Here is a 27,509-nt window from a genome sequence, read left to right as displayed (position 1 = left end):
CCTAATCTAATTCCCACATTCCCTGCATGCTCCTCATACCCTGTGAATATTCCTCTTTCTCCTGAATGTGTTTTCAGATTATTTTCTAATAGTTCAAAAACTCTTACTTCAACCCCGGTTTGTGGCAGAGAATAGCACACATCGGGTGAGAACAGGATTGGGCTCAGGCGTGATGGCCTCCACAGTCCAATGGCCTGCTGGCACTCATGATTTAGGCCCACAAATGAAATACCAGCCCCCCCCACAACTCCTCTTATCTTTCTGGGTTGTGCCAGTATGAGATGACATGCCTTGAATGCTAAGATAAAAGCAAAATACTGCAGATGCTGGAAATCTGAAACAAAAACAAAAATTGCTGGAAAAACTCAGCAGGTCTGTCAGCATCTGTGGAGAGAAAGACAGAGTTAACGTTTTGAGTCGGTATGACTCTTCTTCAGAGCTAAAGAGAAGTAAAAATGTGGTGAATTATATACTGTTTAAAGTGGGGTGGGACAGATGAAGCTGGATAGAAGGGGGGAGGGTGCAGTGTGGGAGAAAAGATCAAAATAAGCTAAAAGGTGGTGATAAAACAATGAATGGAAATTAATTTTAAAAATAACAATAAAAATATTATTTTTATATTTATATTTAATATAAATTTCCTCCAGTATTTATATTTTATATAAATATTTTTTAAAATTTATTTCCATTCATTGTTTCATCCCCACCTTTTAACCTATTGCGATCTTTTCTCCCACACCCCACCCCCGTCTGTCACTTGCTCATCCTGCTTCTACTCTTAATGTCACCATTAGCACCTCCTTTAGCCAGTATCACCACCATCAACACCCCTTCGACCTTTTGTTTATGACATCTTTCACAATCTCTCCTTTGCCTCCACCTATCTCTGGCCTTCTATCCAGCTTCACCTGTCCCAACCCCTTTAAACAGTATATATTTCACCACATTTTTACTGCTCTTTAGTTCTGAAGACAAGTCATACCGACTCGAAACGTTAACTCTGTCTTTCTCTCCACAGATGCTGTCAGACCTGCTAAGTTCTTCCAGCTATTTTTGTTTTTGTTGCCTTGAATGCTGCCTGCTTGCAGCAGCTGTGAGGAAACTCGAAACCCAGAATGAGCAGCATTGTTCTGGAAGGTAAAGTCAAAGAACAGCTGTGTGAGAACAGCTACATGATGGTAAGCATGCTGAAAGGAGTGGGAGCAGAAGTGCTGAGAGGAACAGTCCTTCCCAAGATGTTACATAGAATGTTTTGGTGGAGAGCATATTGTGCACTTGAAGTCGTATTAATATCTGCCAACACCTCATACCAATATTCAGCAGGGTAAGCATTACTCACAGTGTAACTGTGTGGGGTTCCTGGTTATTCAACGATTGTTTTGCTTTTCCATCAATTCCCTGCTTTCTTTTCCTGAAGATATTGATTCCTTGCTGGGGTATACTCAGCCCTTGAGTATCCCCTTCAAGTGACGAATGAGTCTTGACTGACTATTCGAGCACAGAAGACCTCCCAACTGAGCTCAATCCTGTATCGACTTACCCGTGCACACACCCCAGCCCGGATTGCAGGAAGGATACTATTTACCTTCCATTTTCACAGCAATGTGTTGTGTTGACCCTAGCTAAGAACTGCAGGGGTTTTGTCTGTTGACTAAAGATGTTAAATAACCTGTACTGTGTTGAATAACCTGGAGCCACAGTTACCCTGTGAGTAATCCTTACCCTGCTGACTAACCAGAAACTCCACAGAGTTAACGAGTTGGTAACTGTTAGCCCTGCTGAATAAATAGTAATTCCAAATGGTTATGTGGCCAAATGTCATTTGATAAGGGCTCAAAACAGACCATACTGACATATTTCCTGTTTGTCTTTCAGGTAAAATCACAGAAGAAGTTTCCCAGCAGTTTTCCCACCTGAACATTGTTGGGATGGTGGGATCGATTGACAATGACTTCTGTGGGACAGACATGACTATTGGTACAGACTCCGCCCTGCACAGAATTATGGAAGTGATTGATGCCATAACCACCACAGCACAGAGGTATGCCTAACCATGAATAGACTTGATCGTAGTCAACAGGAAGAGACCTTAGAACAGTATTGGTGTAGCATTTTGCTCAGAGCAAAGCCCCACTATGACCAGCAAATGAATGTATGTTGGCAAGGGCTGTGGGAGAACTTCCTGCACCTCTTCAGATAGTGTTGGAGCATCTTAACCTTCCATCTAAACAATGTTTGACAACTCATCTGATAAGGCTGCACTCCCTCAGTACTGCACTGAAGTGTCAGCCCAAACTTAGCACTTGAGTTCAGGGGTGGGGCTTGAACCCACAACCTTCTAGCTCAGAGGCAAGAATGCCATCAACTGAGCCAGACTTTGCGCACATGCAGTGTATTTCTTACTTAGTGCAACGGCTCTCGTATGCAGTCTCCAAGCACAACTACTGCCCATCTCAGGTCAACATACTCAGAACAGAACAAGAGTCAAACTGAGGTAGTTCAGGCGAGATGACTCAGTACTAGCCTGGGTGGTGCCCTTACTAAGCCGTTAGCTTTGCAGGTTCTTCTTGAATGTCTCGAACAAGGTGCCTTTATTTCAAGTGATTGACAGAATTACCAAAAAGATGAGAGGACAGTAAGGTAATTTCCCCTGAAGCCACTTTTAACGACAAGCATGCTCCTTTAAAGAGAGCTGCCTTTTCACATAACCAGGTTAAACAAGGCTCCCTTTTGAGAAAATTCTTGGGCCTCTTTTAACAGCCCACTAAGAGAGTTAAACAGACTCTGCACTCATTGGATCTGGGCCCAATTTTAATGAGTCAGAAGGCATTGAACTGATAACTACATTCAAAAGCCAGCACTTGGAGCGAGATGAATGGTGCTTCTGAATCAGCTGCTATAAAGCACAGTGTCCCACGCTCTATTTCCTTCAGACAACAGGCTCCACTAAAATAATGCTCCAGAGGAGAAACTGTGTCCCAAATCACTGAACACAGTGCCAGAGTAAATAACCAGGGTCTTGCCCACAAACTGTTCGCTTGCACCAGTCCAGTTCACAGAATCACAGTGCAGAAGAGGCCCTTCGGCCCATTGAGTCTGCACCAACATGTGAGAAACACCTGACCTACCTACCTAATCCCATTTACCAGCACTTGGCCTTGAATGTTATGACGTGCCAAGTGCTCATCCAGGTACTTTTTAAAGGATGTGAGGCAACCCGCCTCCACCACCCTCCCAGGCAGTGCATTCCAGATCGTCACCACCCTCTGGGTAAAAAAGTTTTTCCTCACATCCCCCCTAAACCTCCTGCCCCTCACCTTGAACTTATGCCCCCTTGTGACTGACCCTTCAACTAAGGGGAACAGCTGCTCCCTATCCACCCTGTCCATGCCCCTCATAATCTTGTACACCTCGATCGGGTCACCCCTCAGTCTTCTCTGCTCCAACAAAAACAACCCAAGTCTATCCAACCTCTCTTCATAACTTAAATGTTTCATCCCAGGCAACGCCCTGGTGAATCTCCTCTGCACCCCCTCCAGTGCAATCACATCCTTCCTATAATGTGGCGACCAGAACTGCACACAGTACTCCAGCTGTGGCCTCACCAAGGTTCTATACAACTCCAACATGACCTCCCTACTTTTGTAATCTATGCCTCGATTGATAAAGGCAAGTGTCCCACCCCACTAACATGCCCCTCCGCCTTCAGAGATCTATGGACACACATGCCAAGGTCCCTTTGTTCCTCCGAACTTCCTTGTGCCATGCCGTTCATTGAATACTTCCTTGTCAAATTACTCCTTCCTCACACTTTTCAGGGTTAAATTCCATCTGCCACTTATCTGCCCATTTGACCATCCCATCTATATCTTCCTGTAGCCCAAGACACTCAACCTCACTGTTAACCGCCCGGCCAATCTTTGTGTCATCCGCAAACTTACTAATCCTACTCCCCACATAGTCATCTATGTCGTTTATATAAATGACAAATAATAGGGGACCGAGCACAGATCCCTGTGGTACGCCACTGGACACTGGCTTCCAGTCACTAAAGCATCCTTCTGTCATCACCCTCTGTCTCCTACAACTAAGCCAATTTTGAATCTACCTTATCAAATTACCCTGTATCCCATGTGCATTTGCCTTCTTTATAAGTCTCACAATTGGGACCTTGTCAAAGGCTTTGCTGAAATCCATATAAACTACATCATCTGCATTACCCTCATCTATACACCTGGTCACCTCCTCAAAAAATTCAATCAAATTTGTTAGGCATGACCTCCCTCTGACAAAGCCATGCTGACTATCCCTGATCAAACCTTGCCTCTCCAAGTGGAAATAGATACTCTCCTTCGGAAATTTCTCCAATAGTTTCCCTACCACTGACATGAGACTCACTGGCCTGTAGTTCCCTGGCTTATCTCTACAACTGACATCTCTACAGTTAGAAATGAAATAAATTGACTCCAGTCACACCCTGCTCTTGTTGCTTTTAACTTTCCAGATGTAATGCTGATGGTGCTCCCTCTCCGACATGCACCCACCAGTATGTAGAGGGTCAATGTTCTGTCTTCACACGACACCTCCAAATTAAAATTCTCATCCTTGTGTTCAAACCCCTTGCCCCACCCTATTGCTGGAACTTCCTTCATCTCTGCAACTGTCTGAGATCCCTGCACTCCTCCAACCCTGACCTTTTGAGTATCCCTGATTTTCTTCTCTGCATGACTGGCAGCTGTGCCTTCAGCTGCCTCGGCCCCAAGCTCTGGAATTCCCTCTCTAAACCTCTCTGCCTCTCTCTTATCCTTAAAATCCCTCCTTAATGCCTATTGGTTTGATCGAGCTTTTGGACACCTGTCCCAATATTTCCCTGTGGGTCGGTGTCAAATTTTGTCTGATAACACTCCTGCGAGGCGCCTTGGGACCTTTCACTATGCTCAAGCCCCTCTTAAAGGCAAGTTGCTGTTATAGGTCCCGAGAACGGTCGTCAAAGGCTTTTGTGTGTGTGAAATCTCGAACTTGATTATTGGACCCTGCACCTTTAGGGAAGCACCTTGTATATGTGTTGCGAAACTGCTCACCCCATCAACGATGAATCCAATTTATTGCACCCGAGACAGAACAGTCCCTTTAATGGCATCTCAAATAAACCTGATCTAATAACTTATCGGCAGTTTTATGGCTCACCTTGTAACATTTCTGTCTCACAGCCAAAGAAAGCTGAGCCCAGCGAGACATCAGCTATTATCAGAGAAAATAAATTGAGTTGCTTTTAGCTCAAACTGCTGTCTACTGAATAACTGAACAGTTGTCGCAGTCTCAGTGGGTTTGAAGGACATTGTGACCCTTGATGTTTATCCAGCCTTTACACCCAAGTTATAAAGCCTTGTTAGTTCAACTGTGTATATGTAACTAACTAGCCCATAGCAACATTGATTGATCTCACTGCTGCCCAGGGTACTGCTGTTTGCCTGTTTAGGTAATTTGTTACGTCTACTTTCTCCTTTATTTTGTTTCTCTCATGAAATGTTCCATCTTCTTTGTTATTGTGGTGGATAATTCAGCAAAGAAAAACTTGTATTTTTAGAGTTCTTTTCACCTCAGGACATCACAAAGTGTTTTGCAGCCAATGAAGTACCTTTTGAAGTGTAGAACACTGTTGTAATGTAGAACACTGTTGTAATGTAGAAAATGCCTATATTACTCACACACAGCAAGCTCCCACACATCAGTGCGATAAATGGCCAGGTTAAACTTTTATAGATGCTGGTTGAGGGATAAATATTGGCCAGGACTTTGGGGTCAATTCCCTTGCTCTTCTTTAGTGTAGTATCTTAGTATCTTTTCTGAGTGTTTGAGGGCGATTGGTGACTCTTAACAGTGCGGCCCTCCCTCAGTACTACACTGAAGAGTCAGTGAAGATTTTGTGCTCGAGCCTCTGGAGTTGACCCATAATCTTCTGGCTCGAGACAAGATATAGTTTGCTAACTATTCCAGCCAAGCCCACACATGCAACATAAAAATTTAACTCTGGGTGACAATTATGGGGCCAAGCAATCTCTAGCTGTGCAAGGAGCTACCACCTAGCTAGAGATTGAGATTAACTGGATTCATTTTTGTTGGTATGTGCAGTTTTACAACCTGTAACATGATGTGTTGCCCTGCATGTATGAAATCTGATAATCCAGTTCAAGGCTTCACACACAAGTCCCAACCTAAAAGGACAAATAAAATTGTGACTGGGGTTGGGGGAATGGAGATCTCAAAGAAAGTCCCATGAGTTCACATTTAACCAGTTATCTAAACTGATGTGATTCTCTTGAAAAAATGTTTTCTTTTGCACTTCAAGCTAAACTATCAGAATATGTTTTTCCTCACCCCTTTTCACTGAAGTTGCTTAATCAAGAGAGATATAGGATATGTGGAGTGAGCCCAAAGTGGGATTGAACTAGACATTCAAAGAGAAAATGTTGCCACAGTCTTAATATATCTTCCAGTTTTTGTGTCATACATTAAGAGCTGAGGACCCTGAAGGGAGGAGAGAAAAGGTGAAGAGAGAGAGAATAACCATGTGAGTGAGATAGGGTTGTGGAGAGTGTTGGGGGAATAGCGAGAGAGAAAGGGGGTTTAAAAATATTGGGCATGGCTCCTGGTCTTCTGCATAACCAATGGTGTGCAGTCAGCAAGCATCTGAACCGGGAGGCCCAAGTGCAACCTAATGTTATGTGGGTGAGCTTTTGGCACTTAGCACACGTACATAGGCATTCGGTAAATGGATTTCAGGCCTGTAGCCTTGCCGGCAGCCTGCTCCTCTTAATATTTATTTATTTACAAACCACCTTGGGTAGACAGTTATCAGTTACAACATGGAAGCTCCGCCAGTCACAATCTCTTGTATGTTTTCAACCTGTCTCTGTAAAGAAAGCACAGGGTCAGCAGACAGAGCTGGGTGAGAGGCAGGAATTTGGAGATTTCACTGGCCTTGACCTTCCTTTGGGATATAATGGCAAAAACACATGTTCCCTTCCTCTGACGTTGAGGTCTATTTGATGTTCTACTGTAACATTATATGTTTGTTCATGCCTGTTGTATGGGTGAATGATTGGACATGGTAATGATCACTGTCAGCCCATAAAAGTCCCCTCTGCGGCCCAATGGCGATGCATTCACTTTGACAGTTTTCTGTACTGTGACAGTGAATCCAGAATGCTGTTAGTCTGGAGTCAGTCAGTGCAAACCAAATACTGGAATCATTTGAGAACCAGGCCAGTGATGTGATAGGAGACTTCAGGCTGATGCTGATTGTTTGTGACCCAAATGCATCTTGTGATCCGACCCGTCAGGCCCAGATCTTCATAATATTACGTTACAACATTGGGCACTTCCAGATCTCCCATAGCCTCAAAATAGCAGTGTTTATTTTGAAAATTAATCCTTAGGTTGTGGGCGTCGCTGAGATGGCCTGAATTTATTGCCCATCCACTAGTTGTCCTTGGATTGGCTTGCTGGGCTGCTTCTGAGGGCAGTTAAGAGTCAACACCTTGTTGTGGGACTAGAAGCGTCCATTTCACTTTGGACTCTTGCATCTGAGAGCACAAGAAGCTTTGTTAACTTGGACTGAATTCAAGTCGAGGTTTAAGCTGGTAAATTAACCTTTCACCTTGTAGTAATCTGTCCCTTTTCAATCTGCAGTCACCAGCGAACCTTTGTGCTTGAAGTCATGGGCAGGCATTGTGGGTAAGTTACAGATTCTTGGAACATTCAAACTCTTAGCCTTATAAAGCTAATAATGAAAACAAACGAAGCTTGTTACGTTGTATTTTTAAAAATAGTGCAACCTCGGAGCTAAAAATGGATCATTGCATCCTTGTGTTATCATATATTTGGAATTTGTGGTGTGGACCCAGACACTATGCCACTGCAGCGGTGTCTTGAGCTTCAGAATGGCAGCACATCCATGTGCCAAAGAAGCTGACGGCAATTGACCTGGTCCTTTAACTAATACAGAAAGAGGAAAGGCCACCTGCACAGAACGTATAGATTCTGCTCCATCTGTATTCACCTTGCAATGCAAAAACAAAAGCACTACGGTTCATTTCTAGAGGGAGAGGCTAGAAAAGCAGAGAAACTTTGTTAAGATCCTATCACACTTGGGGTTCAATGCTCCATCTTATGAAAGGATAGAGAGGCACTGGGGAAAGTGCAAAACAGATTTACAGGGATAATACCAGAACTGAGAAGTTGCAACGATCAGGAAAGATTGAACAAACTGGGGCTCGTTTTTCTAAAACAAAGGAAGACTGAGGGGTGATCCGATAGAGGTCTTTAAAATTATGAAGGGGTTTGATAGGGTAGATGTAGAGATGTTTCCACATGTGATAGAGTCTAAAACTAGGGGCCAAAAATATAAAATAGTCACTAATACATTCAATAAGGAACTCAAGAGAAACTTCTTTTACCCAGAGAGTGGTTACAATGCGGAACTTGCTATCATGTGGAACAGTTGAGATGAATAACAGAGATGCATTTATGGGGAGGCTTGTATGGAGCACCGTCAGTGGTATAGACCAGTTGGGCTGAATGACCTGTTTTTATGCTGAAGTTATATATAATCACAGCTCCACCATCAGCTGTGGTTTCCCTGTTACTGGTTGGCCATGTAACCAATCTGGTGGTCTTGTTTGTGCAGGTACCTGGCTCTGGTGTCTGCATTGGCTTCTGGTGCAGACTGGCTCTTCATTCCAGAGGCCCCTCCAGAGGACGGCTGGGAGGATTTCATGTGCAAAAGACTTGGAGAAGTAAGGATTGGGGAGCCACTTTGACATTGGGAAGTCTCTGAACGTGACTGCCGATTTCTTCAGTTCCCAGCTCCGACCATCAGTCGGCCAAATAAGAAAGCCAATTAGCATGTCCCAATTTACAGTCTGCACAAAATAGCTCCAGACATTTATATATTGATTCTGTTATATTAACTATTCTTGTTATGGGCATCACTGGCAAGGCCTGGCATTTGTTACTTATCTCTAATTGGCACTCGTTAGGTCACTTCAGACAGAAGTTAAAAGCCAACCACTGCGGTGAAGGACTGCTCGGCTAGACTGGGTAAGGACGGCAGCTTTCCTTCCCTAAGGGACATTAGTGAACTGAGGGTATTTATGGAAATCCGACAGCTTCATATCAGATATGAATTCCAGATATTTTAATTCAGATTCTCAGGCTGCCATGGTGGGATTTGAATTGATATTTTATGGATTAATTGTTCAGGCCTCTAGGTCACTAATCCAGGGCCATAACCACTGTGCTTCAATACCTTATTTGCTTTTAAGTTCAAATTTTTGCTCCCATCCCCTCTGTCCCCTGTTACATTGCTGTATTTTCCATTTAAGGGATCATCCATTGGATCTAGTTCCAGGTCCCTGTGACCAGGAGACAAAGTGACTTAACTTAGCACAGAATCTAGTCTGATATTTCAATGCAGTACTGAGAGAATATTGCACTCCCAGAGGCGCTGTCTTTCACATGACAGATTAAATCAAGGCTCTGCCCGCTTTCTCAAATAGGTTTAAAGGATTCTGTGAAACTATTCAAAGACCACAGGAGTTTTCCCCAGTGTACTGGCTATTGGAACATAGGCCTTAGGAACAGGAGAAGGCCTTTCCATCCTTCAAGCCTGCTTCGCCATTCAATAAGATCATGGCTGACCTGATTGCGGTCTCAACTCCACTTTCCTGTCTACCCCCCATAACCCTGTTGTACAAAAATCTGTCTAACTCTGCTGCATATAAATTCAATGACCCAGCCTCCACTGTTTTCTGGGGAAGAGAATTCCACACATTAACTATAAATACAATTCTTTAGTTTTTAATTTTCTGTCTGTCTGTGAGAAAGTTGGTTACTTTTCTTGATGCTTTAACTAAGTCCTGCCATCCAGGCCCTAAGCTCTGGAATTACCTTCCTAAATCTCTCCACCTCTCTACCTCATTCTCCTTTTAAGATGCCCCTTAAAATCCACCTCTTTAATTGACATTTTGATCAGCTGCCCTAATATTTCCTCATGTGGCTTGGTGCCAAGTTTTGTCTGCTAATGCTCCTGGTGTGTGCATGGGGTGTTTTGCCACAGTAAAGCTGCAATGTAAATGCAAGTTGTTGTTAAGAGAGGAAATGTGGAGTGAAGACTCTGTCACTAATGGAGCCCAGGGTTGGGAGATCCACAAAAACCAGAGTCAGGAGAGCAGAGGGTGTTCCCTGAGATGTAGGGCTGGAGGAGGATACAAAGGGTCTTCCTATCCTGCTTGTGGTGCCTCTGCCTACCATTTGAAAAGTTCCAGAACCAATTTAAATCCCAAACCCCGAAGAATTAGCGAAAGATTCGATATTTTTATCATGCTGTGACACACAAGGAGTGTGATATAGGTGGAAAGATACTTCAACACCAGCTTCCACTGTTTACACTTGTATAGCTCCAGGAACAGCCATCAGTAACTTGGTGGGGGAAAACCTTCTTATCCTTGGAAAGCAGCTTCAGCAAAAGCGATTTCCATTTCATTGACTCGTATTCAGCCGCTTGCAGAAACGTCAGTAGGCCTGGATTATGCTGCTCTGTGACTTTTTAGAGACGTTAGGTAATCCATTAGGTGCTGCTTCTTGTGTGCTGTACTGTACTGACACTCTTACAAGGATATGACTGTATCCATCTATAGTCCTACGGTGGGGTCCAGTGCAGCCAACAAAGAAAGACTTGTATTAATATAGTGTCTTTCATGACCTCAGGATGTCCCAAAATGCTTTACAGCCATTGAATTACTCTTTGAAGTGCAGTCACTGTTGGAATGTAAGAAACCAGGAGCCAATTTTCATACAGCAAGGTTCCAGAAACAATGATGTGTTAATGACCAGATAATTGGTGTTGGTTATATTAGTTGAGAGAGAAATGTTGGCCAGGATATCAGGGAGCACTCCTTTACTCTTAGAAATAATTCAGTGGGATCTTCTGCGTCCATTTGAGAGAGCAGACAGGGCTGAAAGACTTCACCTCTGACAGTGCAACCTTCCCTCAGTATTGCACTGGATTGTCAGTGAGGGTTTAGTGCTCAAGTCCCTGGAATGGGACTGTGAAACCCACGACCCTGTGATTTGGAGCTGAGAGTGATGCTCATTGAGCCATGGCTGACTCTGCTGATATCAAAGGCGCATTCACTGAGCTCACATGTCCTTTCCCCAGAGTCGCAGCAGAGGCTCCAGGCTGAACATCATCATCCTTGCGGAAGGGGCAATTGACCGGCATGGGAATCCTATCAGCTCCAATTATGTAAAAGAAGTAAGTATGAGAGTATCAGCATGTAAGCCTGACAGTGAGAGTAGCACTGACATAGTATGAAGTATGCCTGCTCCCAGGATGTGTTCCTGTGTGCACTTGTCATTTTAATTACTAGACCTCAAAACAGAGACCACAATCAAGCTGTTAAATACACAATGCAAGTCATTTCTAGTATAAACGGACAAAATGAAGAGGCCTGGGTCCATGTGCTAATCAAATTAGTGATTCCGTGAAGTACAGTGTACAGTCTCTGGCTATTTAGCTTCTAGTTCATGACTATTTAATATGTCGATTCCAGTCTTTATGACTATTTTGTATTTCAATCCCAGTTCAAGGGTATTTTATATGGTTGCCATGAACTGGAATCTACAACGAGGATTATTTTTAATTGTCAGAATGTATGTCAATTTACAGGGAAATGCATTACGTCCTAAGTGGCTGAACCATCAAGGGAGCTTTGTTGCTCTCTCCATATTTCAACACATCAGATTGTTTAACTGGACAAAGCTCACATGAAACAGCTATTGCATTACTCAAAGTACAATACAGCAAAATACTGTGTCTCATGAACCATTGATGTAGCGAATGCAACGGGCAGTGTGTGCTCTGGAAGAGGACGGGGAACATCGCAGCTGGTCTCTGGTACAGATTAGTGCTGGGGTTGGGGGGAAGAAACCAAAGCCTGTCTCTCTCTGACACACCACAATGCTGGAGTTCACATAAAACAATTCCTGATCCTCAACTGTACAACAGGCCACAGGTTAGAGTCCCAGCTCACTCACACATTGGGTCTGCGACTTACACTTTGCTCTAAAACTTCGTTCACAAGCTTGCTCACGAGCGCGTGCAACTGAACCACAAGAAAACGATTGTATTTTTAATCGTTATTCAGGAGGAGAGTGGCTGGTGAGTTTTTATTTCTTACCATTTAAACCAATGCACAGTTAATATTGAAAATGCCTTCAGTGGGGGTAGGTTCTCCCCTTGTGTTATGTGTAACAAAATTGTAAACCTGTTCCAGATATGACACACAAAAGAGACCTCTGCCTTTTCCCTTGTCCTGTGTGCTTTATGTATTTCAGTGAGTCTGAGCAGCAGGGTTTGTCCTTCTCTATTTCCTTGATCCTTGTATCTGTGGTTCCTTCCTTACTTCCCTCCCTCACTGTTTCCTTTCTTTCCCCCAGCTTGTTTCTAAGCGTCTCGGATTTGACACACGGGTCACAGTTTTGGGGCATGTCCAGCGAGGGGGGACGCCCTCTGCCTTCGACCGAATTCTGGTAAGTGCACAAGTTTGCTCTGGGCCTTTATGAATGGCACCTCACCGTCGACCTCCCCTAACAGCTCACTGAGTAGCTGGGCCATGCCAATCAGGAGGTCCCAAGCTCCATTCCCAGCCGGAGCTGTGTTAGATCATGCGAATTAGGAAGCAGTAATAAGAGGTGCCACGATTAGCCTTGGGTTAGAAAGGTGGGGGGAAAGCAGCCAGGGTCCCTGAACCAGTTGCTAGCTGCTGTTGGTAAGTATGGATGGTGACTGGGGGCAGGGTTGGACTTGGCAGTGCTGCTCCTGGTGGTTGGTTAGCTTGTTGAGGCTCATACAATAGAAATGAGCGCTTGTGGGAGACACCCATGGAACTGTACCTGAACACCACCTCAATATTTTAAACAGAGGGGGAAGAGAAAACTGGTGAAAGGAGTGAAAAGGGTGGCATGGACGCCAGATGTGCATCATATTGTACACTGTTTCATAGTCTATTAGCTTTCCAGAGTGTGAAAACTCTTAGCGTTTCTGCGTCTTTATATCGAATTTGCAGCACAGAAGCAGGCTATTTGGTCCAACTGGTGTTCATGCTCCACATGAGCTTCCTCATTCTGCCTTCCCTCTGCCTGTCAACATATCCTTTTATTTCTTCCTCCCTCCTGGTTACCCTCACTTTGCTTGTTTCTGCGCACTGGCTGATGATCTTCCCCTTTCTTTATTCCGTTCTCAGAGCAGCAAGATGGGCATGGAGGCCGTACTCACCCTCCTGGACTCCTCGCCAGAGACTTCGTCCTGTGTCGTTAGCCTCTCCGGTAACCAGGCTCTGCGGCTGCCACTGATGGAGTGCGTGCAGCTGGTGGGTATTTGACCCTTTCCCTTTCGAGGTTTCTTGCTGAGAGCAGGCGTGCAATCCCTGTCTCCCATCGCAAACTTCATTTTGAGCTGGCTCCTCTCTCCATTCATTTCCTTGATAAATCCCAATCACCTGATGCCAACTACCAATGTTTGGACCAAAGAATGGTAGATCGGAGTATTTTCTAAATGGCGAGAAGCTTGGATCAGTGAGCGGCAGAGGGATTTAGGAGTCTGTGTGCAGAGATCACTAATAGCTAGTGAACAGGTATAATAGAATGTTGACCTTTATTTCAAGGGAGCTGGAATACAAAGGGGTGGAGCTTATGTTACAGTGCTACAGAGCTTTGGTTGGACCACCTCTGGAGGACTGTGTTCAGTTCTGGGCACCATATCTCAGGAAGGATTTATTGGCCTCGGAGGGGGTGCAGTGGATATTCACCGGAATGATACCTGGGCTTAAAAGTGCTCAATTATAAGGACCAGTCACATAGACTAGGCTTGATTATGGAAAATTAAGGGTTGATCTAATTGAGGTGCTTAAGATGATAAAAGGCTTTGATGAGGTCAGTAGAGAGAGATTATTTCCTTTGATAGGGAAATCCAGAACAAGGGGGTATAATCTTAAAATGAGACCTAGGTCATTGAGTGGTGATTGTCAGGAAGCACCTCTTCACACAAAGGGTAGTGGAAATCTGGAACTTTCCAAAAAGTTGTCAAGGCTGCAGGTGTTCGAAAATTTCAGAATTGAAATTGTCGCTTGGTAGTACAGAACTTGAGAATTGCTGAAAAGAGAAACATGTTGCTGAAGCTTTTCATCTTGTGCTCATCTGGACAAATGCAAGAATGTCAAATTTCAAACGATCACAACAGTAATCGTTGTGATCCTTTGAAATTTGGCATTTTTGTGTTTGGCCTGATCAGCGCAAGACAAAAGGCTTTGTCATCGTGCCTCTCTTTTCCGTAATTTTCAGTAGTTTTCTTATTGGGTAAGAATATTAAGGAACATGGACCCAAGACGGGTAATTGGAGTTGATGTACAAATCAGTCGTGATCTAACTGAATGGCAGAACAGGTTCAAGGGGCTGAATGGCCTCCTAATCTTAACGTGTTTTCTTCATAGATGGTGGGCACTGGGGTTTGCAATGCTACTGTATAAAATGCTTTCTGCATATTAGGTTACATAATGAGTGTCTCTTAAAGGAAGGCAGGGCAGACTCCTATGCCAGAGCATGGGGCTCCCAAGGTCAAAAGCTGAATTTTAGCACTATTTAAGTGAGAGGGAATTAATCCTCATCCCACAGTGGGGCTAAGTGATTAAATTGCTGTTATAAAAAAAGTTATTTTTAATGTCATATTAGTTACATACAAACAAAATAAGGAGAGCTCTCATTATATCCTGTCAATTAACAACTTGCATTTATATAGCACCTTTAGCATAGTAAAACATCTCAAGGTATTTCAGAGGAGCGTTACCAGGCAAACTTTGGACAACGAGTCGCATAAGGAGATATTAGGACAAGTGCCCAAAAACCTGGTCAAGCAGGTAGGTTTTAAGCAGTGCCTTACAAGGGGAGAGAGGTGGAGAGACAGGGAGGTTTAGATAGGGAATTCCAGAGCTTAGGGCTTAGTCATCTGAAGGCTTGGCTGTCGATAAGTGGAGTGAAAAGAATCAGGATTGTGCAAAAGGCCAGAATTGGAGAAGTGCAAAGACTGCAGAGAGGACGTAGGGCAGTTGCAGGGAATAGGAGGGGGTGGGGTGAAACTACAGAGGGATTTGAACACCGTTTTAAAGTGAAAATCGAGATGATTAAAACACTTCATGGTGCATTAGTAAGCCACAGTTCGATGTCCCAGGATAGACTCCTGCTCTTTGTCGAGTTGGCTGATTTCTGGTAACCTTGACTCTCCTGAGCTAGTGAGGGGAAAATCGTTGGGGGAAGAGGGGGATATGGCGCTGTTCCTGATTGTCACTGACCTCTGCACTGTGGATGCCAGGGACAAGGATAATCATGGCACACCATGGAGCAAAATCATAAACCTAATTTTATAAATCTGCCTTGATTTTGCTCTATCCAGTTCATCGAGGAACTGCCCCTTCCTTCCCTGCTCAACCAGGGCGAGGGCATGATCTGCATGCCTAATGTGCTCTCCCTAGCTCTTTTTCTCAAATGGTGTCCGTGGAACGTTAGCCCAACAAGAGTCATCATCTTCAGCAGGGAAGGTGGAAGGAGGGGAGAATTGAGGCAGAATTCAAAGCAGAGTTTAATTTTTAACACTTTGGCTAAAAGAAAGCGATTTCTCAATTTATTCATTTTGTTTCATTTGAAGACCAAGGATGTCCAGAAAGCGATGAATGAGAAGAGGTTTGAAGAATCCATCACTCTGCGTGGCAGGTAAGAGTTCCAGTTCTTTTTTTTTAATCATTATCCTGGATATCTTCAAACAGAAAGACGAATAAAGACTTGCAATTCTACAGCACTTTTAACGGACTCGAGGTCTCCCAAAGTGCTTCGCAGCCAGCAAAGCACATTAGAAGTCTATTCACTGTTGTAACATAGGAAACGTGGCAGCAAATTTGTACACAGCAGGATCCCACAAATAGCAATGTGATAATCTGTTTTGATGATGTTGATTGAAGGATAAATGTTGGCCATGTCCCCTTGGAGAAACCCTCTGCAATTCTTCAAACCAGTGTTGGGACATCTTTTACATCCACCTGAAAGGGCAAGTGAAGCCTCAAGTTAATATCCATCTGAAACACAGAACTCCCGACAGTCAGTACTGCACTAGGGAATAGCAGGCTCGATTTTGTGCTCAGGTCTCTGGAGTGAGTGCCACAATCTTCAGACTGGCTGTTTGAAGAAGAATCTCCTCACATCAGTCCTAAATGTACTTTCACCAATGTGAACTAGTTCTCCTTTATTGTGCCATGGTTTCATTTAATCTTGGACAAAAGGGCTGAAGTGTGGAGGTGAGATGAGAGTCACCATTGACCAGAAACTGAACTGGACCAGCCATGTAAATACTGTGATGACAAGAGCAGGTCAGAGGCTGGGAATTTTGTGGCAAGTAACTCACCTCCTGACTCCCCAAAGCCTTTCCACCATCTGCAAGGCACAAGTCAGGAGTGTGATGGAATACTCTCCACTTGTCTGGATAAATGCAGCTTCAGCAACACTCAAGAAGCTCGACACCATCTAGGACAATGTAGGCTGCTTGATTAGCATCTCATCCACCACCTTTAAACATTCAGTTCCTCCATCACTGGTGCAGGATGGCAGCAGTGTGTACTATCTACAAGATGCACCGCAGCAACTGACCAAGGCTCTTTCCAAAGCACCTCCCAAAACCGTGACCTCTACCACCAAGAAGGACAGGGTCAGCAGCTGCATGGGAACACCATCACATCCAAATTTCTCTCCGAGTCACATATCATCCTGACTTGGAAATATATTGCTGTTCCTTCACTGGTTGCTGAGTCAAAATCCTGGAACTCCCTCCCTAACGGCGCTGTGGGTGGACCTACAGCACATGGACTGCAGCGGTTCAAGAAGGCAGTTCAGCACCACCTTCACGAGGGATAGGCAGTAAATGCTGGCCTAGCCAGTGACGCTTGCCTCCCGTGAATAAATAAATAAGTTTGAATTTTCACCTTTTTCTAGCCCGATTGTTACCTTTTCTGAGGTTCCTTCCAACTTGGCACCTTTTCAAGGTTAAAGACCAAATTTCTCCAAATTTTCTTACTCCCTTAGCCCCAAGCCCTTCAGTTCAGTCAGCGACTCCTTTCTTCACTACCTCAAGGTTTGCAACATTTTTTTAAAAGTTTTAAGTTTAGTAATAGCACCTTTTACATGTTCTGAAGCAATATTGAGCAGTTATGAACTTTTAAGTTTAATATTTTATATTCTGGGAGAGATTCTGAGTCGGTGCTGTGAGGAAGCTGATGTAACACACATTCTCTCGATCAATTGAGTTCAGTAATTTCTCCCAACTCCTTCCCCAGCGACAGGATATTTACAGGGGAGAATGGATAATGAAGATTGTGACTCCTTTTTAAACAACTGTAGCCAACACTTGCTGTCTAATTAACACCTCTGGGATCAGTGGATGAAGAACACTACTCCCTTAGGCGGCATACAGAGAACTTTACTCTAATCTCACCATGGCTGAATGGGTAGCACTCTTGCCTCTGACTCAGAAGGTTGTGGGTTCAAGTCCCACTCTGGAGACTTGAGCAAAATTCCAGGCTGACCCTCCCAGTGCTGAGGGAGTGCTGTACTGCCATAGGTGCTATCTTTCAGATTAAAAAAAACTGAAAGATTGATGAGCACCTTGTGCCCTCTCGGGTGAACACAAAATATCCCACGGGAACATTTTGAAAAGGAGCAGAAAAGCAGATTATCTGGACATAATCAAACTGCTATTTGTGGGAGCTTAAATGGACAGCCATATTTTCTACATTACAGCTCTGTGCTGTATCTGACACAGCATTATAGAGGGAGATGCGTCCTGTATATAGGGGTGATGAACCTTCTGGGGCTGAAGACCAGATCCTCATGTGAGTGAGCCTAATGAAATGCGCACACAAAAATATTTCTAACCCTTCAGCAAAAATAAAATGAGATTGTGGATAGAAGTGAAAAGCCTTCACTGTGCATGCTGATAACCAAACCCAACAGACTCAAATAGGAACACCCGCTCTCCCATAAAAAGGGACATTTAAGGAACTTTCCGTTTACTGTTCCTGACCTGGGAGTACTTGCTGAGATGGTGTGTGCGGAGCTTTCCTTTATTGTACCTGAACTTTACCCAGTGAACTTAAAAAAAAAAAAAAAAAATGCCGCACTCCAGCCACACCTGATGTTTTGGAACACGATCTGAATGGACCCTAAATCCTAATGGCGAACCCTATTGTTCCCTTTGTCACAGGAGCTTCGAGAATAACTGGAACATCTACAAGCTGCTAGCTCACCAGAAACCTGCTCTATCCAAGGTAAACTCACAAACTCAAAGCGTTAATATTCCTGCCACGTTGGCCTCTCACATTGGCGCATCAGGCACCTGACCACAAGAAGCCCAGTCAGCCCCCCTCTCAGTTGCCACTTGCATCCTACATGAGGGAATTCCACCATGTGAGCTGGCATGGCAGGCACAGAGAGGGTGTCAAATGCTGGCCACGGGGGGCTGGATAAAGCTCTGCTACAGTACACCTCACTAAGTGACTATATTATCCTATAGCGGGTGTCATCGGTTACTGAACTGTACACCAGTATTTCTGCAAGTTCTGCAAAGAAGTGCAAGTTATTTTACAGTCGGGTTGAGCTCTGGTTAGACCCCATCTGGAGTTCTACATTCGGTTCCGGGCACTGCACCTCTGGAAGGATACGTTGGCCTTATGCGGCGTAGATTCACCAGAATTATACCAGGGCTAAAAGGGTTAAATTCTGACCACAGATTGCATAGACTAGGCTTGCATGGCTTTGAGTATTGAAGATTAAGGAGTGATCTAATTGAGTTGTTTAAGAGGATTTAATGTTTTGATGGGGTCGATAGAGAGAAACGATTTTCTCTGGTATGGGGGGGGGGGGTCCAGAACAAAGGAACACGACCTTAATTTTAGAGCCAGGCTGCTTGGGGTTTTTTTCTCACAAAGGGTAGTGGAAATCTGGAACTCTCTCCCCACAAAGCAATTGAGGCTGGGGGAGGGGATCGATTGAATATTTCAGAACCGAGATTGATAGATTTGTGTTAGGCAAGGGTGTTAAGGGAACCAAGATAGGTAAACGGAGTTAAGATACAGATCAGTCGTGATTTAATTGAATGAGGGTGAAGCAGTCTCAAGGGGCTGAGTGGCCTTCTCTTGTTCCTATGATCCTAAGCTAAGTCGTGGGTGCACCCTTCCAGCGCATCCAGATTCCACTGACATTTCTTTTACGGTTCAGTAATAGGAACCTTAGTCAGTATTCTGTTGCCCTTACCTGACTCTGGGGATGAGAGACCAGTTAGGATGCGCCCCTACATTTTCTGCAGCACAGATGGCGATACTACCTTCATGGCTTGGTAATGGAGACTTCAGCTCCGACCCCTTGGAGGAAGCTCTGAAATTCCCTTTCCCCTTTCAGGCGACGTGGGTCCGATTTCTGGCCCTCCACAAACATCACGTCAGAATATGGGCTGTGAAGAGGTGTGGGAGGAGTCCTTGCTGGTCTGCTGTCACTCGTTCCCAAACCATGGTTGGCTGCTATCAAGGAGCTCAGTGGAGTGACAGCTGGACACTGCATCTCCAGGGAAGTGCTCCAGTGCAGTGACTGCACAGCCTCCTGACCCTCTAAAATTGCAGCAGTCACCGACAGTATCTACACTGGCATTGCTGTATGGGTTACACAAAATGGATTATGGTACAGAAGGAGGCCATTCGGCCCATCAAGTCCATGTCAGCCTTCTCCAAGGAGAATTTAGCTAGTCCCACCACCTTGCCCTTGGTTCTGTAATTTTTTCTCTTTTATCCTATTTCCTTTTGAAAGCCATTATTGACCCTGCCTCCACCACACTCTCAGGCAGTGCATTCCAGATCTTAACTACACGCTGTGTTTTAAAAAAAAAAGCTTTCTTCAAGACGCCTTTGGTTCTTTTGCCAATCACCTTAAGTCGGCATTCTCTGGTTCTCGATCCCTCTGATTGAAGAGTGGCCAACCTGGGAGTAAGTGGGGCTCGAGGTGAAGCCTGAGAGCCATTTGTAGCCCTGTCCAGACCTCCTGTTCTATTGCTGGAAACTCATGTCCTGTTCCTTCTCCACTTTATGCTGTCTAACCAAAGAAAGCAAGGCAATGCTATGATGGTTTTTGTTCCAGCTCCTATACAGCCTCTGGAATTGACTTGTTTCAGTAGATCTATAGGCCTGGTAGTGGACTGGCCTGTAATTGAGATCGACCCACGTTGATGTCTCAGATCATTCTAGGGAATTATAGCATCACCGGGTTCCCACAGAGTAATGAACTAGTGCCCTAGACAGTGCTGCGCAATGCCCTTGTTGATATGTCTCTGCACTTTTCCCATCTCACAGAGTAATTTCAACATGGCCATCGTGAATATTGGAGCTCCGGCAGCAGGGATGAACGCGGCAGTGCGCTCGGCGGTTCGAGTTGGGCTCTCGTCGGGTCACACCGTCTACACTGTTAGTGACGGGCTAGAAGGATTTGCTGCAGGGCAGGTAAGTGGCTCCATCGTTCCAGGGAGATGCGGCCCTTACAGTCTTGTTCATGTGAATGCTGGGAGGAATCAGCGCCAACAAGCTAGTGGCAGAGATTTAACTATATCTAGGTAGATGTCAGCAGATCCCCTGTGGCATTGCTCAAGAGTGAGTCAGAGGAGACACTTTTTTTATAAGAATAGGGGTTATCAGCATAATGTGATTGGGAAATTTTACAAGATGTAAATGTGACACTGACATAAAGGTGTGTTATCCAGCAGAATTGTGAGATATTTTGCCTTTTTCCCGCAGATTAAGGAAGTGAGCTGGTGTGATGTTGGAGGCTGGACTGGACAAGGTGGCTCACTGCTGGGTACAAAACGGTACGCATTGCCTCAAGAACCCTGGTGACCATTCCTTCCCCGAGCAGTCTCTGCTGATGTGTGAGGACTGGGAATCCTCTGTAGCATCAGACTCTGCACACTTGCTCAGAAATAAGCTGTTTATACTGCTGAGATCACTCGGAATTAGCTTCCTCATAGTGCACGTTCCTGAGTCCTGTCGCGCATTGTGTTGCCAAAAACCCTTTTAACACATCTATATTTCTGTGAGAGGAGAAACATTTGAACCATAATCCCCACTGGTATCCGGTTTGTCTTGGTGGACTGAGCCAAAGGGTCGTGGGGTCAAGCCTGACACAGGGGGCACAAGCCTGTATTCAGTGCAATACTGATGGGGTGCTGCACTGTCAGAGATGCCATCATTCGGATGAGCTAAACCCAGGCCGTCTGGGTGAATATAAAAACCTCATATTTTGAAGTATAGGGTGGTTCTCCCTGGTGTTCTGGCCAAATTGGTCCTTCACTGCTGAAACCAATCCATCTGGCTATTCACCACATTGCTGCTTGTGGGACCTTACTGTTCACAAATTGACAACCATGTTGCCCCACACAGTAAGAGCAATCAAACATTATATGAATCGTGCTGAGATACCCTGAAAGATATAAGGTGTTTCTTTTCTTCCTTTCTTCCTCCTTTTTTCATTGTCTTTCTTTCGCTGATGTACTGTTCTAAGCTCCCTTTCCAAAATAGCCATTCTTCATGCTTAAGCACAGATATGTGTGTGACGGCAGCATATTCCACCTTGGGAATCATCATTGCTGAGTCCCACCAGCAAGCATCTTTAAAATTATGAAGGGGCTCAATAGGGTAGACATAGGGCACTTGTGGGAGTACCCAAAACCAGGGGCCATGAATGTAAGATGGTCACTAATAAATTCAAGAGACACTTCTTTATCCAGAGAGTGCTTAGAATGTGCAACTCACTATCACTGGGAGTGGTCGAGGTGAATAACATAGATGCAGTTCGGGGGAAGCTAGATGAATACATGAGGGAGCACATGAAGGAATAGAGGATATGCTGAAAGGGTTTGATGAAGATGGATGCAAGGGGGCTCGTGTGGAGCATAAACACTGACACAGGCCAGTGACTGAATGGCCTTTCTTTGCTGTAATTCTATTCATGTCCCTCATCGCTGGTACCATTCTAACAGTCAGTACCAGCCATTTCACGACATTCTTGTATTGGCTTACTTTACACCTCCTTTGTCTAAATTTATCTGCCGCTATGTCATCCCTTTTGTTTACAGAACGCTCCCTGAGAAGTGTATGGGACAGCTCGTGAAACAGATTCGCAATTATCACATCCATGCTATCCTCATTATTGGCGGGTTCGAGGTGAGATGTTACACATTTTTGGCGGGTCAGAGAACCTCCTGGCACTCTTCCCTCCATTCTTGCTGGCGTCCTCGGGCATTTGCTCACCATCCCATTGACTTTGCTGAGCTGCCCGTTCCTCACTCTTGCAGTACCGTTAAGCTGCTGGCAGGGGATGATGTTGAGCTCACAATGAGCATTGCTCAGCTTTGTCACCTGCTGATGTCCGCTGGTACTGCAGCCATGATTACAAGGATGTCATTGAGTTGTGTTCTCATTGTTTTTGTGTAGGAATTCAAAACAAAAACTGGCAGCACATGCAGCTGGCGACGTTTGCCTAGAACGTGAGATTATAGTAGATTGTTTGACCGTGGAAGAGGCTCAACGGAGCTTGATCCTGATCCTTACACAGTCGATCCTTGTGGTGTCAGTGCTGGTGTCGGTGGAGATGGGTTCAAGTCCCCAAACCAGGGACCAGAGTACATAAGCTAGGCTGGAAGTTCCAGCACTGAGGCTGTCATCTAAGTATAACATCAAGCAATTAGCTTGCAGATTTTAGGGGTATTTGGGTTTTTTTTTAAGTCCCCTCTCGGCATTTCTCACGCTGCTGAAATCAGGATCATCACGCTTTCCTAATCTGATTGCTTCTTTCTCAAGGAACCGTCAGACCTACCTATCCACCGACAAGCTGCAGATCTTTAAAATTCAAAATTTGGTGTCACCCCTGCCCGCCTTCTCTCCCTCTTTACGAACCGTAGTGGCCTCCTCCAGCACAGGGCCCAGACCCGCTATCTTGGATTTTTGTTCAGGAGGAGTCTCGTGTAGTTATTTCTGAGGTAAAAGTAGAGCCGTTGTCGTGGTGCCTTGGGTGGGCGCACTGACAAGCATGTGTTTCTCCTCCCTCGGCAGGCCTTCGTGGCGGCCCTCCAGCTGACCGAGGGCCGGGAACGCTACGAGGAGCTCTGCGTTCCCATGTGCGTCATCCCGGCAACCATCAGCAACAACGTGCCGGGCACCGACTTCAGCCTCGGCTGCGACACTGCTGTCAATGCTGCAATGGAGGTAAGCGGAAGGCGGAATGGAGCAGGGGATTAGGCGGAGGCCGTTCAGCCCCTCAAACCTGTTGCATAGGAACGGGAGTCGATGCAGAGCTGAGGCCTGGGAATAGAGAGAGATGGGGAATGGGGCCTGGGGATTAGAGAGATGGGGAATGAGGCCTTGGGATTAGAGAGATGGGGAATGAGGCCTTGGGATTAGAGAGAGATGGGGAATAATGAGGCCTGGGAATAGAGAGAGATGGGGAATGAGGCCTGGGAATAGAGAGAGATGGGGAATGAGGCCTGGGGATTAGAGAGATGGGGCCTGGGGATTAGAGAGATGGGGAATGGGGCCTGGGGATTAGAGAGATGGGGCCTGGGGATTAGAGAGATGGGGCCTGGGGATTAGAGAGATGGGGCCTGGGGATTAGAGAGATGGGGCCTGGGGATTAGAGAGATGGGGCCTGGGGATTAGAGAGATGGGGTCTGGGGATTAGAGAGATGGGGCCTGGGGATTAGAGAGATGGGGCCTGGGGATTAGAGAGATGGGGCCTGGGGATTAGAGAGATGGGGAATGGGGATTAGAGAGATGGGGCCTGGGGATTAGAGAGATGGGGCCTGGGGATTAGAGAGATGGGGCCTGGGGATTAGAGAGATGGGGCCTGGGGATTAGAGAGATGGGGCCTGGGGATTAGAGAGATGGGGCCTGGGGATTAGAGAGATGGGGCCTGGGGATTAGAGAGATGGGGCCTGGGGATTAGAGAGATGGGGCCTGGGGATTAGAGAGATGGGGCCTGGGGATTAGAGAGATGGGGCCTGGGGATTAGAGAGATGGGGCCTGGGGATTAGAGAGATGGGGCCTGGGGATTAGAGAGATGGGGCCTGGGGATTAGAGAGATGGGGAATGGGGATTAGAGAGATGGGGAATGGGGATTAGAGAGATGGGGAATGGGGCCTGGGGATTAGAGAGATGGGGAATGGGGCCTGGGGATTAGAGAGATGGGGAATGGGGCCTGGGGATTAGAGAGATGGGGAATGGGGCCTGGGGATTAGAGAGATGGGGAATGGGGCCTGGGGATTAGAGAGATGGGGAATGGGGCCTGGGGATTAGAGAGATGGGGAATGGGGCCTGGGGATTAGAGAGATGGGGAATGGGGCCTGGGGATTAGAGAGATGGGGAATGGGGCCTGGGGATTAGAGAGATGGGGAATGGGGCCTGGGGATTAGAGAGATGGGGAATGGGGCCTGGGGATTAGAGACTTGGAAATTTCGTTGATTAGCCACAGCCTTGGAAAGAGGTGGAACAGACCTTATTAGGGTCATTGATGGGATAAAGTACATTGTGGGCACACTCCCCACACACATTTACCAGACATGTTTGTGCTCACACAATTATCTGCTACACGCAGTGGAGGGGCAGCCCCATTGGACTCCCAGATAATATTCTCTAAAGAGGACTGACTTGCCGCCACCTCCTCACCCAATGGAATCCCATTGCACCTTTCAAAGGAAGATTGGGTAAACATTTGGAGCAAGGTTAATTGGGGAGGGTGTAGGGCAGTGGGTAGGAGCTGAATCAATTCTGGATCTGCAGGATCTCTGGGCCAGATTATTTGACCTCTCCATGTGTTACTGATGTTTAAATGTCTCTCCGCAGACCTGTGACCGCATCAAGCAGTCTGCATCAGGAACCAAGCGGCGAGTTTTCATCGTGGAGACCATGGGAGGTTACTGTGGCTACCTGGCCTCCGCCACAGCACTGGCTGTCGGGGCTGATGCTGCCTACATCTATGAAGATCCCATTAACATTCATGACTTGACGGTACGTTTGTGAGATGCAAAACCTGACTGGGTGGGGATGTGATGGGGCAATACCCAATCCTTTAGTTCTTCCGCTGTGATTACTCTCTGTCCTCCTGAGGATATTTACAGGCCCTGGGCTACAGTCTACTGGTGCCCTCTACCCCAACCCAAGGTGCATCAATGGAAATCTATTCAACTGCATGGAGCATCACACCTAACCTAATCTAATCATCACCTAACATCAACACTTAAGTATTTCTATCAGGACATCAATTGATTGTGACTGTGACAAAACCCTGCATGATGGTTTCTTCTCCTTTCTAGCCCAGTGGCAAATTGTAGTTCTCCCCCCGCCAATTTCATGAAGAGTCCATCTTGCCTGTATCGACTCTTTGACAGATCTACCCAGTTAAATCCCACTCCCCTTGGATCTTTTCCTCATAGCTCTGAAAATTGTTTCCTTTTCAAGTATGTATTTCGTTCCCTTGTGAAAGTTACTAATGAATCTGCTTCCACCATCCTTTCAGGCAGCACGTTCCAGATCAGAACAGCTCACTGCTGTATGTTTAAAGAAAAACTCTCCTCACCTCCACCCTGGTTCTTTTGCCAATGACATTGAGTCTGGGTCCTCGGGTTACTGATCCTCCTGCCAGTGGACACAGTTGGTCCTGAGTTACTCTGTTTAAAACCCCATCAAGCTTCTGTCGTTTTCCCTTCTGGGCTGGATGTGCCTTCAGGGAGGGGGATGTGTCGGAAGGGCTTATTTTCCTTGCTTCTCACTTTCTGATGCTTTTCTTTGTAACTGCAGGCCAATGTGGAGCATCTAACCGGGAAAATGAAGACCACAATCCAGCGAGGGCTGGTGCTAAGGTAGAGTCTCACTGGAAAAACCGTGGAGGGTGTGGGACTGGTGATGCTAAGGAACGCACATGTTTCTCTGTGTACCTGCTTAGCTGTCAGCCATGGCTCAGTGGGTAGTTCACTCATTCCCTGAGTCAGAGAGTCATGGGTTCAAATCCCACTCTAGAGGTTTCAGCACTAAATCTAGGCCGAGGAAGCACTGCACTGGCAGAGTTTCCAACATTCAGGTGAGAGGAGATTTTAATGTTTTACACAAATTGGGCAAATCAAATTGGCAAAAGTAGCTTGAAGGAGAGTTTATCGAGTGTATTTGGGATGGTTTCTTAGAACAATACGTTTTGGAAACAACCATGGAACAGGCTATTTAGACCTGGTAATGTGTAATGAGAGAGGATTAATTAATGACCTCACAAATAAATGATCCTTTAGGTAAGAATGAACATAACATGATAGAATTTCACATTCAGTTTGAGGGTGAGAAATTTGGGTCTGAAACCAATGTTTTAAACTTTAAATCAAAACAATTACAAGGGTATGAAGATTGGGTTGGCTGAAGTGGACTGGGAAAATAGGTTAAAAGGTAAGACAGTAGCGAAGCAGTGGCAGATATTTAAGGAGATATTTCATAACTCTCAACAACGATATATTCCATTGAGAAAGAAAGACGCCATGAGAAGGAAAATCAGAATACAATCAGGCAGAGTCAACATGGTTTTGTAGAAGGGAAATTGTGTTTGACCAATTTATTAGAGTTCTTTGAGGATGTGACATGGCTAACTAAAGAAGTTTAAGGATGGTATCAAATTGGAAGAAAGGATGTACAATGCTGCAAAGATAAGTGGTAGCTCAGAAGATTGGGAAAATTTTAGAAACCAGCAAATGATGACTAAAAAATAATAGAGGAAGAAATTGGAGTATGAAGAAAAAAAAAAGCAAGAAATATATAAACAGACAGTAAAAGCTTCCGCAAGTATATAAAAAGGAAGAGAGGAGCTAAAATAAATGTTGGTCCCTTAAAGACTGGTGAATTAATAATGGGAAACAAAGAAATGGCAGAGACTTTGAACCTGTCTTCACAGTAGAAGACCCAGAAAGCTTCCCAAGAATAGGAGGAAATCAAGAGGCAAAAGGGAGGGAGGAACTTAAGACAATCATGATCACTAGAGAAAAAGTGCTAAGAAAACTACTGGGACTAAAGGCTGGCAGGTTCCCTGGACCTGCATCCTATGCTTTTAAAGGAAGTGGCTGCAGAGATAGGAGATGCATTGGTTGTAACCTTCCAAAATTTCCTAAATTTGGGGTCCCAACAAATTGGAAAACCACAAATGTAGCACCACTGTTCAAGAAAGAAGGGAGACAGAAAGCAGGAAATTATAGGCCAATAACTGTCATTGGGGAAAATGCTACAATCCATTATTAAGGAGTTAGCAGCAGGAAATTTAGAAAATCAGAATACAATCAGGCAGAGTCA

At 45.3% G+C, this 27,509-nt stretch overlaps 1 protein-coding gene across 1 annotated transcript in view; it reads left to right on the top strand.

Annotated features, from left to right (window-relative positions):
- The window catches only part of LOC144686406 (ATP-dependent 6-phosphofructokinase, liver type-like), a 56,992-nt gene that overhangs the window by 20,335 nt on the left and 9,148 nt on the right, over positions 1-27,509 (top strand). Inside the window, exons 5-18 of the mRNA XM_078551558.1 lie at positions 1,876-2,041; positions 7,693-7,737; positions 8,690-8,798; positions 11,222-11,317; positions 12,502-12,594; positions 13,308-13,433; positions 15,761-15,825; positions 18,362-18,425; positions 20,496-20,642; positions 20,934-21,004; positions 22,271-22,358; positions 23,247-23,399; positions 25,032-25,196; positions 25,986-26,047. Of these exons, the coding sequence (XP_078407684.1) occupies positions 1,876-2,041; positions 7,693-7,737; positions 8,690-8,798; positions 11,222-11,317; positions 12,502-12,594; positions 13,308-13,433; positions 15,761-15,825; positions 18,362-18,425; positions 20,496-20,642; positions 20,934-21,004; positions 22,271-22,358; positions 23,247-23,399; positions 25,032-25,196; positions 25,986-26,047 (1,450 nt within the window). The remainder of the gene's footprint in view (positions 1-1,875; positions 2,042-7,692; positions 7,738-8,689; positions 8,799-11,221; positions 11,318-12,501; positions 12,595-13,307; positions 13,434-15,760; positions 15,826-18,361; positions 18,426-20,495; positions 20,643-20,933; positions 21,005-22,270; positions 22,359-23,246; positions 23,400-25,031; positions 25,197-25,985; positions 26,048-27,509) is intronic.

This window comes from Cetorhinus maximus, chromosome 11 (assembly GCF_964194155.1).
Source record: "Cetorhinus maximus chromosome 11, sCetMax3.hap1.1, whole genome shotgun sequence".
Lineage (NCBI taxonomy): Eukaryota > Metazoa > Chordata > Chondrichthyes > Lamniformes > Cetorhinidae > Cetorhinus > Cetorhinus maximus.
The sequence above is the reverse complement of the archived record's forward strand: the minus strand, read 5'-3'. Positions and strand labels throughout refer to the sequence as shown.